Below are 18,448 nucleotides of genomic sequence, written 5' to 3' on the forward strand. Positions count from 1 at the left end.
GCCTCTGTCAATGTTCCTTATGGACATTGTAAGTAATTCCCATGGCCAGACATGAATGAAGTTAGGTCTGTAGAGCAGGAGAGAATGTGGGACCATGGAGCCATAGAGAGGTTTTTTGCTAGCACAACAGCAACAGAAATGTTGGGAACAAAACAGGCTTAGGAATAAAACATGCAGAACGCGCACATAAAATTACCAGAGCGTCCTCATGATCTAGACCACAGGCCAACTCTTAGGAGGAATATTAAGACCCAGAACACAAAACTATCATCACAAAACACCAAATAACTGCACTTGGACATCGAATCTGGGAGAGAGACAGGCCGGGGATGATTGAGCCTAATGGGATTGAAGATCAGACTGCTAAGAGGTGATTTAGCATTTCTGTCACTTACTCAGAGGTCACTTCAGAGTTGAGGCAGAACCACACCTTGTGAAATCACAGGGAGCCCCTGGCCAAACACCCCTCCCTCAAGTTACTTATTGTTCACAGGTGCTTCTTTATTACAGTTCTACCTGCTGCCATCTCAACTCAACTCTCTCCTACAACTGCTGCACATTCGGCATCGTCAGGTAGGACACTACCAGCTCCTCTGCCATGGTCAATTCATCGTAGCTTCTAAGTTGCATGAATGATAGTCGGTGGTTCTGCACCCTCACTAGGTATTGCTAAAAGATCACTTGAGATCAAATGATTTGAGAGGAAAGGAACAAGAGGACCCTGAGATGGTCTGAATTTCACTTTGTGTTTGATCACCTATAATTTTACCATCAAAAAACATGATAACGCAAGTCTTCTCATTTCACATGCTTTCCCAAATGCAGAGTAAGAAGAAAAGAGATGGGGGAAGTGTGTGTTAGAGAAAAAGATTATTAAAGAGTCTCCTCATATCTTTTGATTTTAAGAAATAAACTACAGCACTTGGCCTTATGTCTGGGAATTATCCAACTTAGAGACGTCCAAATTACATCTCAGTGATCACCATTATAATCCATTTTCACTTGACCATGCTAGTTGATTCTGTCTCCACTTCTGCATCACCTGTAACTGCTGATATTTCAATTACACCATCATATAATTCACATTCTGACAATGCTAATAATCATCTTTAGTAAGTCCTTAAGCCTGTACTATCCATGTGCTTACTGAGATGTGCTGTGTCTGTTAAATACACACTGGATCTTTCAAAGAATCAGGAAAATGGGTAGTTGTTGTTCAATGGGTATAAGCTTTCAGTTATGCAACATGAATAGGTTCTAGAGATCTGCTGTGCAACATCATGCCTATAGTTAACACACCGTACTGTGCACTTCAAAATTTGTTGTGGGTAGATTTCATGTCAAGCATTCTTACCACATACCCGAAAGAGACATAAGGAAACTTTTGGAGGTGATGGATTTGTTTATTACCTTGGTTGTAGTGATAGTATCACAGGTGTGTGCTTGTATCCAAACACATCAAGCTATACACATTAAACATGCACAGTGTTTTGGTCTATCAATTATACCTCAAAAATTGTTTTAAGAAAGACAATACTATTAAAAGAATGCAGGCCAGGCACGGTGGCTCACGCCTGTAATCCCAGCACTTTGGGAGGCCGAGGGGAGTGGATCACAAGGTCAGGAGATTGAGACCAGCCTGGCCAATATGGTGAAACCTCATCTCTACTAAAAACTGTAAAAATTAGCTGGGCGCCATGGTGCATGCCTGTAATCCCAGCTACTCAGGAGGCTGAGGCAGGGGAATCACTTGAACCCAGGAGGCGGAGGTTGCGGTGAGCCAAGATTGCTGGTGACAGAGCAAGACTCTATCCCCCCCACCAAAAAAAAAAAAAAAAAGCAAAATTGCTCATTGACTTTTTTATATGGATTACATTTTGTATTTATATTTTATACTATTACATTGAAATGATAATATTTTGGATACATCAGATTAAATAAGATATATTATTAAAACTAATTCCATCAGCAACCAGAAAATCTGAAATTACATATGTAGTTTGCACTTAATTTATAATAAACAGCATTGCCTTCCACTGAGACAATCACATATGTTGAACGTCTTATATGGATTTTCTTGTCTAATCCTTCCAAGAGCTGGGTGAGGGGACTTCTATAACCTCAATCTTCAAAATGAAGAAACTTATGCTCAGATAGGTTAAATATTGTCCTCAAGGTTGGTGGAAAGATAACACAATCTGACTTCAGAGCCCTAAAGCTTAATCTCTGAACTATTCTAAACTCTAAACCACATCAAAATCCTATTCTAAAAAATATTGACAAGGCACATTGCCTATTCAGGAACTAGGAGTCTCTATTTGAGATGACAAAAGCTGAGACTGAAGAGTTCATCTCTGAGCTGGGTCTGCGTTTAATTTTTGTACTTTTACACTTGCCTCTCCCAAACTCACATATCCATTGCGCATTGGGTGGCCACTGCAACACCAGTGCCAGTCCCCTGCCCTGCCTGGTCCAATCCTCCCCATCCCTCTCCAAGCTGCCCTGGCGGGAGTGGCTCCCTCTTCTAGATTCTCACAGCTTTTTATCTGTCCTCACTTTAGCTCTTATTCCTCTCTCATCCAGTTGCATATGTATCCACTTGCTTCCCCAGCGACATGAGGGCAGAATCCATCTTTCTCATTTTCAACATTGCCCGCAGCACGTGCATGTGCACACATACACACAGGTATCTTGAGGACAATGTCAGCATGTCTGCTCTCTGATGGGCAGGCATTCAGTGGTGGTTAAATAAATAAATAAATGAGTAAATGCTTGGATAAATGAATGTCATTTGGCTTTTGCCAGTTTGCATATTTATGTCCACTTCTAAACATGAACAACAAAGAGAAAAAACACGTTAAATTCCTAGCTCTAGTGTCTACATGACTAAATATGGACATTTTTGCACGTTAAGTGGCATATTCCACTTACTTGGCAATGCAGTGCTCACAGCCACCTACTGGATTAGGATCTACTCTCTTCTACCTGCCATTTATGAGACCCTCATGATGTTTCTTTACCCCTTTGTGCTTCTGTTACCTCATCTGAGAAGTGGAAACAATAGCCACTGATTTCAAAGAGTTCTGAGGATTAAGTCACTGAATCGGTGTAAAGCACTTAGCAGGCAGCCTGGAGCATGGTAGGTACACAGGGAGTGTGCCCTCCTTCCGTGCCTGGAGGAATGTCCTGTGGGGATGCTGTTTTTCACAAGGAGGGGCTTCTGCCCCATAGCGGCTAGGCCAGGTGAAAAGGGCATGGCATTTCTGCTCTCTGCTACAGCCAGGTCATTTAATCACAGTTCCTCCTCCAGCCCCTGGCAACCACCAGTCTGCTGTCTGTCGCTACGGATTTACCTATCCTGGATATTTCATATAAATGGCATCATACCACATGTGGCCTTTCCTGCCTAGCATAATGTTTCTTTTTTTTTTTTCTTTTTTTTTTGAGACAGAGTCTCGCTCTGTTGCCCAAGCTGGAGTGCAGTGGCACGATCTCGACTCACTGAAAGCTCCGCCTCCCAGGTTCATGCCATTCTCCTGCCTCAGCCTCCCGAGTAGCTGGGACTACAGGCGCCTGCTACCACACCCGGCTAATTTTTTGTATTTTTTAGTAGAGACGGGGTTTCACCGTATTAGCCAGGATGGTCTCGATCTTCTGATCTCGTGATGCGCCCGCCTTGACCTCCCAAAGTGCTGGGATTACAGGCGTGAGCCACCGCGCCTGGCCAGCATAATGTTTTTGAGGCTGCTGGTTCCTTTAAAAATTATCCATTTTGAATGAGCTTGTATAAAGGTAGTTGAAATAAAGGGTCCCTCTTTCTATTCAACGTTAAATATCAGGGATCATTTTCTTGTTTATTTTTAATTTTTATTATCTTTTTTGAGAAAGAGTCTCACTCTGTTGCCCAGGCTGAAGTGCAGTGTCACAATCTCAGCTCACTGCAACATCCACCTCTTGGTTTCAAGTGATTCTCCTGCCTCAGCCTCCCAAGTAGCTGGGATTACAGGTGCATGCCACCATGCCCAGGTAATTTTTATATATTTTTTTCTTTTAGTAGAGATGGGGTTTCACCATGTTGTCCAGGCTGGTCTAGAACTCCTGACCTCAAGTGATCCGCCTGCCTTGGCCTCCCAAAGTGCTGGGATTGCAGGCGTGAGCCACCGCGCCCGGCCTGGTCATTTTCTTTGTATTGTTTTTTCCAGCAGTTCTGTCAGCTTCCACCATCCCGGAAGATGTTAACCACCCAAACATATCATCAGGTAGGTCAATGAGCTGCTAGTTAAAACAACAAAAATGGGTGTGATGCATTGATGAAAGGTTGAATTGTTGTTTAGGGCCAGGGGAGATATACTACCGAGGAATCTAAGGACCATGTGTGTGATGCCCAATGTCACTTGCAGCACCACATTTGAAGCTCCATGAGGCAAGGCTTTTATCTGTCTTGCTCGTTACTGTATCCCTAGCCCCTATCCCAACGCTTAACATATTATAGACACACAATAAATGTTTATTGAAAGAATAAACAAATGTGCAGGTGTTGCATGGTGGGCAGGCTGTTGGACCCCTCTTGAGGCAGCTTTGGCCTCAGCCAAGAACATTCCTGGTAGACAGTGTATAGTGGAGGTGAATCTCTCCACTTAAGAGACACAGGTATCACTCTGAAAAACACCAGCAGCTCCTATTTGTACAAATATCCTGCCTCAAAGAGAAGTTAGTATCATAGCAAACTAATGAAGTCAGATCTAACAAATATTTATATTTTTCAGTGTCAGCAGATAATGAAAAGTTACCAACTACCCTAGCAGGTAAGCAATGATTCTATCATTCATCCTGTGGATGGGAGGCCTTACCATCCAGAGGGGACATCCAGGCAGGTGGATCACTAGGTTGTATGATGTCTTCCATGGGGTCATCTAAGATAATCAGCATCCTTATGAATGCAATGATTTTTACAAACTTTTCCCAATTCATCAATGACTTATTTTACTACTGCTGAGTGCCTCCTGCAGAACCTGGGGCTGATGCAGAGTTAAATGGGGGAGTCATATGGGCATTTGGGGACAGCAGGGTCACACTGAGGAGCTTAACCTGAACTTGACTCCAACCTCATCAGAAGAAATCTGGCAGCTCATTGGCAGCTTGTGGCTAGTCCAAATGCTTTGGTTAAGGTGTGGCATGGCTGGGGGTGCTTCACCAGCTGCTAGTTGAGTTCTTGTCTGATCTATTCTGTGTTCAGCCAGTCCTAATCGCCATTTCCATGTTGTTCCGGTGCTACCTGTGGCCGACTCAGCATCTGCCAGCCGTAGGGCCAACGTGCCTGGGCCCAGCCCTTCAGGTGAGCAACCTTCCTGAGGATACCCTTTTGCTCTCCAAACCACAGGGTGAAGGTGGGGTCATCCCAATGAGGGAGGAGCCTGGGGGAGCAGCACCGTTTGCAGCCTCTTTGGCGTAAAGGGGAAGCACCATCCTGAGAGGACCTCGACCTCCAGGACTGGGGCCGATTCACTGGGCCTCCCAGACAGCATCCTCACTTGCTGCTGTTCCAGGGAAACATTTTAAAGTTCAGAAAATACAGAGAATAAGAAAACGAATAACCATGTCTGTCTTATCTAAATATGACCAATGCTTGCATTTGGTTATATTGGTTTTCCTGTCCTATCAATCAAGAAATAAAACATGGTTAAATTTGAAGCTCCCAATAGTCCTCGATCTCAGTCTTTTCTCTGTCCTTCCTCACAAACACTCTTAAATTTTGTGTATATCCTAACCTATGTGCTTGTGCCACCAAGCAAGACTAAGCGTCCACCTTACGAATTAGATATCTTTTTGTTGTAACCTATTTTTAACCTGTTAAAGGTAGCTCTTTATCAATGTTGAGTGTGTTTCCTTTGACACCAGCTATTGAGTTAGTATTTTCATCATCCATATCCATATAATGATAATAATTCTAAAAGTAAATATTCGTAAGACTTGTCTTTATATCTTACATATTTTTATGTTTAAATATACTAAAAATAAGAGTTAAAAGTATAATAATCTGCTTTATGAGTTAATTAAATGACTATATTTGACAACCTTTATTCCAGGAAAGGGCTGTTAAGTATTAGTAATGCTCCCCTTGTGCATGCTTTATGATGTTCACAGGTATTTTACACACACTCAAACACTGCAGGACTTATCAGAGCCCTTTCTCTACTAGTGGACACGAGCATTCTGTAAGAGGGGACTATGTTATACCAGGTTTTCCTAGCTTTACCTGACTGCAAAGCTCCTACTGCTCACTGAGATTGGGACTAGTGTCTACAAAAATGAGTTTAAATAATGCTGAACTCCAAGTGCTTAGAACATGCCATTAATAGTTGTTAAATACCTAATCAAACTGTTTTAAGTGACCTTATCCCCTTGAGTAATTAAGTTTCCTTATGACCTTTGGGCCCCGACTCTCATCCTGATGATTCTGTTAAACAATACATCGTAAGGGTAAGAACTTTTCTTTCTCCCTCCCTCTGCCTGAAATGCCCACATTTCCATCATGTCCAGATTGCGTCTGCCTGTGAAATCCTACGCTTGCTTCTGGGCCCGGCTGTAGAAGGACTTTCCTGAGCTCCACCATCAGCGGAGTCTTTTCTCTGCCTCAGAGTATCATTTGCATACTTTTCTAGCATTTTACCTCTTCTGTTATTAATAGCAGAGCTATCTGGATGTTTCTACTAGTCCCCAACTTAATTACAAACCTATTGTTTGCAGGGACTCTTATTTCAGTAACAAATTGCATATTCTACAGGTCCTATTTGATTGACTAAACATCCTTACTAACAGAAGTGATGCAAAACATTATTAATGTTGGGTAGATAGCTTACTACACAGCAGTGGGTTTGAGAAACTTAACTTTGTGGTTTTTTAACGTCTTAGTTTGATAAACAATTCAACTTAACATTAGCTGGTTGGTGCAAGGGTTCTCGACTGTGGCAGTAGCTGAAAGAAGACTCAGTCGCCACAGCAGTCCTGCCTCTACACTTGAATTCCTAGGTCTAGTGCAGTGAGACGAGCACTGGCACAAGTCAACTAAACAACTCGATTACTCACAGACAGGCAGCAGGGATCCTCAGAAGCCTAGGACCATGGGGAGGTGGTCCCCCAAGGATAAGGAAAGCTGCCCAGGGTGGATGGAGTCTCATCTGCATGTGCTCCACTTCGCAACACAGCGAGGGACCCTGAAAGCATTCCACTCAGGGTTTGATATTGCTGGGGGCCACTTGGCTCATGTTGCAGAGCCTACTGTTCTAGGAGGAACATCCTGCTCTAGGATGAGGACAAAGCCCAAGCTGTCCCAGACAGTTCCTTCTTGTCCCAGGATATTGCAGTCTCAGCACATTCTGCAGTTATTCTGAGAACTATAGCAGAAGGGGTGCTGACCTGGGCTGGCCAAGGCCATTAAGGACTTGTTCTTCTGCAGTTGGCCCTGGCATGAAATCAGGACAGCTCTGTAGGACCAGTTTCTTTTATGGTAAGAAATGCCCTGAATACGGAATCCTCAAGGTAACAGAGATGATGAAGACTTAGATGAAAACATAATTTTCCAAATAAGATGGCTATTAAGCTGTGGGTTGAATTCTTGAAGAAATTGTCACTATTTTTTATTTATATTTTTTAATGTTACATTGTTATTTATAATGACTTTTTTGTTGTTCCATATAGTTGGGGTCACCTCGGAGACTTCACTGGCCATAACCCCTGTGTCCTCCACACTTCCATCAACAGGTAAAGACTTGCCTGGGAAACCAGGAGATATGGATGCTGAGGTCCCCAGCATCAGTCCAAGCTAGGTGAAAAGGCATAGGGTCACTTTGGGAGGTAGCTCTGTATAATAGAAAGAGCTGTAAATTCTTTCACTTTCAAGGTGTGTGATCTTGAGCAATTTAGGTGTTCTACCTGAGTCAGTTTCCTTTTCTACATCAGGTGCAGTACCCCTTTTCAGCATGGTGGTTGAATACCTTAAAAAATGAGAGAACTAATATACAAGAAGTGAATGGTTGAATTCTAGGCACATGTTTATGTTTAGCTCTCTCCGATATCATAAATTCACAAATTATAGTTCTGAGAGTCGATGTATTAGAAAATCTTAAGGCCAATATGGTTATGAACATTCTGGATATCAGGACGTAACTATTACCTGTAAATGTGCAGTTAAGTCTTGTATGCGTTGCCATAAATCTCTTCATATTTTACATATCTCTGTCCATGAGTTTCGTAGAATAAAATTACTTTATGAATAATATGGCCTTGTATGGGATCCTTCCAGAAACTTCTAATATAGAATGGATCCTTATAAACCCATGGATCCTTCCAGAAACTTCTAATATAGAATTCAAGATAAAACCACCTTTTTCTGAGGGGATGCTTATAACAAAGATTGGTCATTTGAAACTGAAGGTGATTATGTCTTGCTGTGCTTGCCACATGTGCAACACAAGCTTATGTGATAAACAGACTTAGATCCAAAAAGGATGAGAGAAATATCTCTGTCACCAGAGGCCAGTCCCAGTACTTCTCCTCTTTGTGCCTTCCCAGTAGCCTGGATGGAGGTGAGGCTGCTGAATGGCACAGGGAGGTGCTCAGGCCGCGTGGAGGTTCTTGTCCAGGGCACATGGAAGACTGTGTGTTGTGTGACGACCTCTGGAATCTGGCCAAGGCCACCGTTGTGTGCCGCCAGCTACAGTATGGACAGGCTGTGGCAGCCCCAACAGGGGCTCACTTCGGGGCAGGCTCTGGGAAAATCCTGCTGGATGACGTGCAGTGTGTGGGCAGCGAGAGCCACCTGGGGCAGTGCATGCACGGGGGCCGGGCCAGGCACAACTGTGGACACCTGGAGGATGCCAGTGTCATCTGTTCAGGTGAGGGCTGTCACCTCCCAGGACTTCACTATTGTCACAGGCAGCCAACACTAATAGAAACTACTGGACAATACATTATAAATAACCTCATAGACTTTGATCTCTTGATTAGATGCTGATGGTTCTCCAGCCCCCACCCCCACCACAGGGGCTGAAGCAGCTTCTATATTGGACATGCTCCCAGATAGGTCTAATCTTTGGGTAGTTTGCTTTGAGTATACTTTTCTTTCTAAAAGTCGTTTTATTAAGTCATGGTAGAGCTCCTCCAGGGCTAGAGTCCTCTAATCCTCTTCCACTTCACAGTCGGAGGGACCTGTTCATGACAAGTCTGGAGATAAGAATAAACAAAAAATGGAGATATTTAGGCAGTGGAATATTTGTTGCATCAAATAAATCCCATTAGAATTTCTCAATGATTTTTTGCCAAGAGTTATTGTTAGAAAATATCAATTGTTCCCAAATAATTCATGAGCTCTAATCTAATTCATGAAACCCTAGGATTGTCTGCACTGGTGTGAGGCTGTTACCTCTCCTGGATGTCACCGCTTCTGTGTCTTTTCAGAAATATTCAACTCATATTCTCGGAAGTCATTTAGCATAATATTGTAATAGCACTGTAAACCATAGCATGTTGATTTCTTTGATCATCAGGTGCTGGCAATTCATCAGGTCCCACTCCAACCACAGATTCTGAAGCTGCCACGCCATCATACACACCATCAGGTTGGTCCAATCTTTGCTGGTTCTTTCGCATTGTAGCTTTTCCTCCATAGAATGTCTCTTTCTTAAGCCAAGATGGCAGGGCCTTTGTACTGCACAACTTCCAGGGCTCCACCTTGCTAGAACGCATTGCGCATTGCATCCTCATGCACAGGGTCACATGCCATGAGGGAATGGTGGTCCCTGGGGTCATGGAGCTAGGTGGTCCTACATGGTTGAGTCACTCTAGGATTAAGATAGTTAACAATCATTCCACATCACAGCACACCATACAGAGGGGCACAGAGCAGAAGGGAAACAAGTTTCTCATTCATTCCATCACCTAGATTTCTTAAATAATTCCTGAACTTGCCGAAACTATGCCTGTGCATTGGAAATTTTAGTTGTCTCCAAATGGTTTAGGAGCTCAGTCAATTGAAACAAAATAAGTTAGGATTGGATTAATATCCCCCAAGAGATAGGTATAGTGTTCAGAACAGGTATTAAAAACTGCTTATAGATTCCCAAATTGGTAAATATTTGCATCATTATTATGTAGCATCCTCTTAATTTTGAGAATCTGAAAAAAGCAGAAATAAGTGGTTAGAAGAGGATGCAGGAAACAAAAACACATCATTCCTCCCTCTGTAGGTATTTGATAGGAGAGCAATGAAGCCCATTCCCTCCAGTACACGATAACATGGACAACAGAACAGAACGATGGTTAGTGAAATTCCCACGGTGGGCCCTCACACTCACAGTAGTACCTTCTTGGCCCAGACCAGAGCTGACTGCCAGCTGCTTCACTTTCAGGAAAAAACTCTGTACATTTCTTTTTTTTTTTTTTTTTTGAGACAGAGTCTCACTCTGTCACCCAGGTTGGAGTGCAGCGGTGTGATCTCGGCTCACTGCAACATCCACCTCCTTGGTTCAAATGATTCTCCTGCCTCAGTTTCTCAAGTGGCTGGGATTACAGGCACCTGCCACCATGCCTGGCTAATTTTTGTATTTTTAGTAGAGACAGGGCTTCCCCATGTTGGCCAGGCTGGTCTCAAACTCCTGACCTCAGGTGATCCACCCACCTCGGCCTCCCATAGTGCTGAGATTACAGGCGTGATCCACCGCGCCCCGTCAACTCTGTACATTTCTGACATATTAAGATTGATTTTACATTGTATTATATGACCAACTGAAAAAAATAAATTACATGATTATTTCTTTTTCTACTCCAACCCACTTTAAACAACCAGTTTGATGATTGAACCACTTCTGGACAGTCTACTCCCAAACTATTTTAAATGATCACAATAATAGAGAGGGTATTCAATCGTTTTGATTTACATACATATATAAAGACTATTATGAAAAGTATCAAACTCACTGACAGATGCTGAAAATAGTACAATGAGCACCAGTGTACCAACTACTGAGTTTTATGAAATCCTAATATTTGCCCTAATTGTTTGAGATCCTTTTAAAAAAGAAACAACACAATACCTGCCTGCTATTTAGGAGTTAATAAGATGAAAAGAGCTGTCTTAATGCTCTGTGAAAGCCTCACGTGGCTTAGCTACTCAGAGTCCAGATCCAGCCACCAAAGATCTAGATGGAAACCAAAACATTCAGCCATTTCATTGACCGCCATGTCCATGGATTGCTCCAAAAAGAAAAAGAGGAAACCATCCACAAATGGTTTTGTGGGCACTTCACAAGCTGCAGTGTACAAACCAATGATGTGTCCTCAAAGTATCAGCACTTTTCATTTCACTGTGGCATCTGATATCTAGTGTTGAATGAGGTGGCAGGAAGAGGAGATACAGGAGCCACCAAAACCCTGACGGGACACCTTTGGAACCAGAAGTTCTCTTTGGGCTTATAGTCAGAAGTTCACACTCCCATGTGTAGCCAGGAGGTGTCTAGCAGTGAACAAGGGCTCTCTTTGTTTTGCATTCACAGGTCAAGCACTGTCATTAACTACCACAGAGCCCACTGTGCTTCCCCCAACTCCTCCTCCAACAGGTCAGTTGGCATTTGTTTTATGGAGAAAGGGAACCATGTGCCCAGCACTGGCCTGGTGCCTTCCCAGACCTGAAGCCACGCTAAGTGCTAACCATACTCCTGCAAATTCTCCTTGCCTCTGGAGGAGCTGAGTCAGGAATTGATGCTGCATATTTGACTGTGACCTTCAGGCCATGTGTATTTTCTTTTTTAAATTTTTTTTTTGAGACAGAGTCTCGCTCTGTCACCCAGGCTAGAGTGCAGCGGTGTGATCTCGGCTCACTGCAAGCTCCGCCTCCCAGGTTCACACCATTCTCCTGCCTCAGCCTCCTGAGTAGCTGGGACTACAGGCACCTGCCACCACACCCAGCTAATTTTTTTTTTTTTTTGTATTTTTAGTAGAGACGGGGTTTCACCATGTTAGCCAGGTTGGTGTCGTTCTCCTGACCTCATGATCCACCCGCCTAGGCCTCCCTTACAGGCGTGAGCCACCACAGCTGGCCCAGGCCGTGTGTATCTTCAAACTTTTGTCTTTCTAAAGTTGGGTTTAGGGGATGTCCTAACGATTAGGGCTGCTTCTGTTTGTCCCTGTGACAGGTGCTGGGTTATCTGCAACCATAGCCACAACAGAGCCTGTGTCCCTGCCATCCACACCCATGCCCCTGGCAGGTAAGTGCTTGGGAAAATGGGGGAAGGAGCTCACACTTATGAAACAACCATAATATGATAAGCAAAGAATCAGACGCTGTCACTAGTCTATGCTCAAACCACCTACAAGTGTTACCCTTCCCCCCACCTCACCTCACTGTTTCATAAAATGAGACACAGAAAATTTTCCTAGTGTCACCCAACTAGAATGTGGTAGAGCCAAGATTTGGGCACAAATATGTCTGACTCCAAACCCATATGACTCTGCTTAGCCAGTTGCCTTTGGTGGTGGGACAGTATTCTCCAAAGCTATCTTTGGGCTAATGGGAAGAGAACATGCTTGCAAGCCTAATTGCTATGTCCCAGGTACATCAAGACTATAACTAGGAAATCAGGGAGTCGGCTGCGAGTTGTCACCTACTCTATAGCTTTTAATATAAAATTCCTAATTTATATTTTCCACTGTAATAATTAGGCAAGACTTATCCTTTTAGTTTACCTGATACTGTATATCAGGTGTAAACCCAAATCCCAGTTCTTTCCTTCTCATGTGGGCAGGAAACATCTATACATCTGCTTTACAAAGAAAGAAAGTTTGTTGTAGCATTCTGACACTTTAAGCCTGGTTCTGCAGTAACTCACATCAGTAGTAACTCAATTTGTCTAGGCCAAGCCTAATGGTGTGTGTGCATGTCTGTGTTTTGAATAAATACTATGGTGGAAGTTTAAGGCTGTGTAGATGTACTAAGCTAGCCTTACAGTCATTCTGCTACTTCCTCAAAAAAACACTACACAGCAGGCAGAGGTCTCTCATCTGTTTCAGGCCTTCACTTGGGCCACTTTTTGACATTCTGGGCCCCTAGGAACTTTTGCCTTCAGGGACCCCTACCTCCATTAAAAAAAAAGTATATTTATATACACACAGATATGTATGTATATCTTCTATTTTATGGTTGTGTTGGTATAAAGACTATATTGTAGTCATTTCTTCTGATTTTAAAACAAATGAAGGCAGGTTTGGGAGCCCTTAAAAGTCACGTGGACCCCAGTCACTGTGCCTGCCACATCTGATTGAGGCATCTGTCCTGCTCTTCTGCATTCTTCCAAGTAATGAACACGTGCAGACCCACTAGACTCCAGCACCACAAGGACATTTCCGGAGGAAGAACACGATGCATTTCCCCTGATTTGAGACTGCTTCAAATCAGGGTGTGGGGGAGGATTCTGATTTATTTCATAACCTCCTCGGGGCAGAACCGATGGACTGTGGTAAGAGCTGTCCTAACCTTATGCCCTCCTTAGAGCTAAGCCATAGGCAGTCTGCCCTGTCGATAGTGCTGCACAGAGAGCTGGCCCCATTTTCAGACACAGGTTGCTCGCAGGAGCTTTGTTGAGAAAAGAGATTCATTTTTTATGCATAGTTCCTGGCAGGGTTGAGTTGAGAACAGTAGTTAATGGTCACACTGAATAATGCAAGTAGGAGTGGGTTGTTTATGAAATGGAGGCTGCTGGCTCAGAAGAACTGGAGCCTGTAAAGGGGGGATTGACCTAGAATCTCTCGGAAAACCTTACCTTCCCTTCTGAGCATAATCTACTTATGATTATCATAACGACTCACATTTCCACTACATTTTTCCTCACATATATTTTCTAACGTGTTCTCAAAACAACCCATATGTTAGATATGAAAAATATTTCTGCATTGGATTATTGACGTTATGTAATATTGTATTGTATTGTACTACCACTCCTATTTTGTACGCTAGAGCACTGTTAATATAATGAGACACAGACTCTCAAACTTTTTGTTTAAGAAATCTAATGGAGTAGTAGGTTCTATTTTTTACTTCTCCTGTTGGCTTAAGAAAAAAGCCTCACCAGTGTTTCTAGAAAATTCTAGAACACAGAATGTCAATATAAATATCATGATCAGGGCACTGAATTACTAAATAAAACAACCATCAGAATTCCAGATTTTTGAGAGGTTTAACAATTACTTTCACTAGACATAGAAATAATCTGAGATGATTTCTCCTTTGTTTTCTCCATCCTATCACTGATTAAAGCCCTTAAGGTGTAAACTCTTCCTTATAGAGCCTTGCACATAGTAGGCATTAAGTGAATATTCTGTGGTTTAAAGTATAACTGTGTTGGCAGCAAGGAAAAGAAATGTCTTCAGTGCTAGAAAGAATGCTCTGTAATCTCCAGTCTGGGACATTCCCCCATAGCAAGGCGACTTCCACAGAAAGACTAGCAAGCGTCCACTGGGGCATGGCTGAGAGGACTCCCCGCCCAGGTCAAGGGTCCTCTGGAGTTCTTGTGCCATGTGTAGGCTTAGGCGACATGTGTAAGTTGGGAGCCCAGGGATCTGGCATTACCTCTCTAGATGTCTAATGCAACTGCTCACCAGAGTCTTCTGGCCTCCTTGAGGCACTTCCAGGGAGTAGGAGTTCCAGCCCAGATTTTCCAAGACCCATAGAAATTTCTGTCTGCCTAACCCAGAGGAAATACCCTTTTAGTTACACATAAAGGTAGAATAAGCACTTCTCTCCCTCAAACCTTATTCTCTTCCTTGATCTCAGGTCTTTGAAACCAAAGCCAGAACATCCTACAGGCTATATCAGCTCTCTACTCTGTGTGTAACCTGAGGCACAGGGCTCAGCTTGAGAGAAGGAAGGAGAAGGGTAACTTCAGGGAGGGAAATACATATAACAAAGTTCACTGGCCTTAGAAAGCTGTACAAAATACTAATCAAACTACCCAGTTCCAATTCACATTGCCACTTTGACCCTGAGAAAGCTAACTTGGACTTTCTGAGTCTCACTTTCTTCATGTGAAAAACAGAGGTAATAATAGACCCAAAAGAGAGATGTAATGGTCAAATAAGATCAAGCTTATAAAGAACCTAGGATGGCACCTGCTATTGGTAATCACCCATGAAATGTGAGTGGTAGAATTTATGATTATTATTCTTACTATTATTCTTCCTATGAAATAATATCATATGGAAGATATAAGTATTATGACATCAGCAATATATCAGCACAACATAATAAGACTAAGGCAATGTCCTGACACCAAAGGCCACTCCCCAGTGTCCCTACTTCTTGTGCCTCCCCAGGAGCCTGGGTGGAGGTGAGGCTGCTGAACGGCACAGGAAGGTGCTCAGGCCGTGTGGAAGTTCTCGTCCAGGGCACGTGGGGGACCGTGTGTGATGATCTCTGGGACCTGGCTGAGGCCACTGTCGTGTGCCGCCAGCTGCAGTGTGGCCAGGCTGTGGCAGCCCCCACAGGGGCCCACTTTGGGGCAGGCTCTGGGAAGATCTTACTGGATGACATGCAGTGTGTGGGCAGTGAGAGCCATCTGGGTCAATGCATGCGTGGGGACCAGGCCAGGCACAACTGTGGGCACCTGGAGGATGCCAGTGTCATCTGCACAGGTAAGGGGCTGTTTTCTTAACAAGAAGTCACTTCTTTGTTTTCCCTTCGAATAATACTTAATGATTGATTTTACTAAGTATTATATTATAAATGGCACTGTAAATGTTAGCATGTTGATTTTTCTTTTGATCATCAGGTGCTGGCAATTCACCAGGTCTCGCTCCAACCACAGAGCCTGAAGCTGTCACTTCATCATACACACCATCAGGTTGGTTCAATCTTTGCCAAAGCAAAAGAACCAAGCAAAGATTTCTGTCTCTTGCATAAGCCAGGATAGCACGGCCTGATAGAGCATGGTGTTACTTTTAACCTATCTGTGTCTTTAAATTTATTTATTTATTGAGATGGAGTCTTGCTCTGTTGTCCAGACTGGAGTGCAGCAGCGTGAACTCAGCTCACTGCAACCTCTGCCTCCTGGGTTCAAGCAGTTCTCCTGCTTCAGCCTCCCGAGCAGCTGGGACTACAGGTGCACACCACAACGCCTGGCTAATTTTTTCTATTGTTAGTAGAGATGGGGTTTTGCCATGTTAGCTAGCTGGTCTCGAAGTCCTGGCCTCAAGTGATCCACTCATTTCAGCCTCCCAAATTGCTGGGATTACAGGCATGAGCCACTGCACCCAGCCATATCTTTAAATTTAAAGTAGAGTTCTTTTAGGTAGGATATACTTGGGTTTTGCTTATTAAAAACCCTATTTGAAATCTCTGCCTTTTATTTGAGGTGTTTAGACCATTTATATTTAATATGATGACTGGCAGATACAGCTTACTAATTATCCATTGTTGTATAACAAATTACACAAAATTTTTATTTTAGAATGACAGATATTTATTAGCTCAGTTCCTGTGGGTCACATATCTTATTAGCTTAGCTGGGTGGTCCTGGCTCAGGGTCTTTCATGAGGTTATAGTCAAGCAGTCAGCCAGCGGTACAGTTAAGAATAGGCTTTTTTCCGAGCTCACTCACATGGTTTATTGGTGTCTTCTATTCCTCATGTGCTCTTTTACTTAGGACTTGAGTTTCTTGATGGCTTCTAACTGTAGGCTTCTCTGAATTCCTTGCCCCATGGCCCTGTCCATAGGGCCATGAACAAAATAGAGGCTGACTTCCACCATAGCAAGTGATGAGAGAGAGACAGAGAGAGAGCTCAAGACAGAACCCACAGTCTTATAATTCAATCTCAGAAGTGACATGTCATAACTTTTGCTCTATACTATTGATCAAAAGTAAGTTATTAAGTCCAATCCAAAACACAGGGAGGGAAATCAAACCCTAGCTCTTGAAGGAAGGAATATCAAATAATTTATGAGTATATTTTAAAAATCACCACTGTTAAGTTTAAATCTACCATTGTGATATTTGTTTAAATTTACCATTTTGCCAATTGTTTTCTATTCATTCTACCTGTTCTTTTTTACCACGTTTTTGTCTTCTTTTTTTGGAATTTATTGTTCCATTTTGTCTACTTTTTTGTCTGCTAGGTATAATTGCATTTTAAGTGGTTACTTTAGGATTTATAATAAACATCTTTTCTATGTGGCATCCTGTTTCTTCTGCCTGAAAGACTACCTTTAATACATCCTGTAGTGCGGGTCTACTGGTGACAAATTATTTCACCTTTTCTGTGCCTGAAAGCATCTTTATGTCATCTTCATTTTTTTAAAGATAATTTTCCTGGGTATAGAAATCTAGGTTGACCTTTTTGTTTCAATGCTTTAAATATGTTATTTCACTGTTGTCAGAATTTCATTCTTTCTGTCAAGAAGTCTATTGTCATTATCACCTTTTTTCTCTGTATACAATGTTTCATTTCTGGCTGCTTTTAAGATATTCTATTTATCATGAATTCTAATCTATTTGGTTATAACATACCTTGGGATAGTTTTCTTCATGTTTCTTCTGGTTAGAGGTCATTGACTTTCATGAATCTGTGGTTCACAGGGTTTTTTTGAATCAAATTTAGAAGTTTATCTCTTCAAATATTTTGTTCCCATCTTTTCTTCTGTCCTTTATGAACTCCAATTAAACATACATTAGGTTACTTGAAGTTGTCTCACAATTCCCTGGTGCTCTGCTCATTTTTTTTTAGTTTTTTTTTCCCCATGGCATTTAGCTTTGGATATGTCTTCAAGTTCACTTACTTTTTTCTCTGCAGTATCTAATCTGCTGTTAATCATATCCAGTGTATTTTTCATCTCAGGCATTATTGTTTTCTTCTTGAGAAGTTTAATTTGGGTCTTCTTTATATCTTCCATATCTATACTTTTCAGGTTCCATCTTTCCTCTACCTTCTTGATTGTATGATATAATTATTGTTTTCATTCTCTAGTGTAAAAATTATATTATTTTTACCATTTATTGGTCTGTTTCCACTGATTTATTCTTCCCATCATGGGTCATAGTTTTCTGTTTCTTTACAGCCTTGGCAATTTTCTATTGGATGCCAGATGTTGCCATTTACCATTTTGAGTATGAGTTATTGTTTATTTTCAATCTTACTTTAAATCACTCAAGTTACTTGGAAACAGTTTGGTCCATTTAAGCCTTGTGATTAAGTTTTGTCAGGCAAGAGTAGAGAGAACTTTAGTATGGAGCTAATTTTCCCCACTACTGGGAAATACCCTTCTGATTACCATACCGAATGCCTCATGGATTGCCTGGTTTCACTCTGGCTGGTAGGAAAAGGAACTATTCCCATCCCTGTGCAATCACCAAAGATTGTTCCCTCTACTCCTTTTCGGCAGTTCTTACCTTGGTCTTAGATATTTGCT

General features: G+C 42.4%; 1 protein-coding gene across 3 annotated transcripts in view; it reads left to right on the forward strand.

Annotated features, from left to right (window-relative positions):
* The first annotated feature begins 15,280 nt into the window (after positions 1-15,280).
* Positions 15,281-18,448, forward strand: part of LOC745251 (deleted in malignant brain tumors 1 protein) — a 70,295-nt gene continuing 67,127 nt past the window's right edge. The window contains exons 1-2 of one of the 3 annotated variants that reach the window (XM_063782231.1): positions 15,281-15,678; positions 15,816-15,887. In XM_063782231.1, the coding sequence (XP_063638301.1) occupies positions 15,576-15,678; positions 15,816-15,887 (175 nt within the window). In that variant the 5' untranslated portion in view covers positions 15,281-15,575. The remainder of the gene's footprint in view (positions 15,679-15,815; positions 15,888-18,448) is intronic. The other 2 variants (XM_063782232.1, XR_010147061.1) reach the window with 2 other exon arrangements.

Source organism: Pan troglodytes, chromosome 8 (assembly GCF_028858775.2).
Source record: "Pan troglodytes isolate AG18354 chromosome 8, NHGRI_mPanTro3-v2.0_pri, whole genome shotgun sequence".
Classification (NCBI taxonomy): domain Eukaryota; kingdom Metazoa; phylum Chordata; class Mammalia; order Primates; family Hominidae; genus Pan; species Pan troglodytes.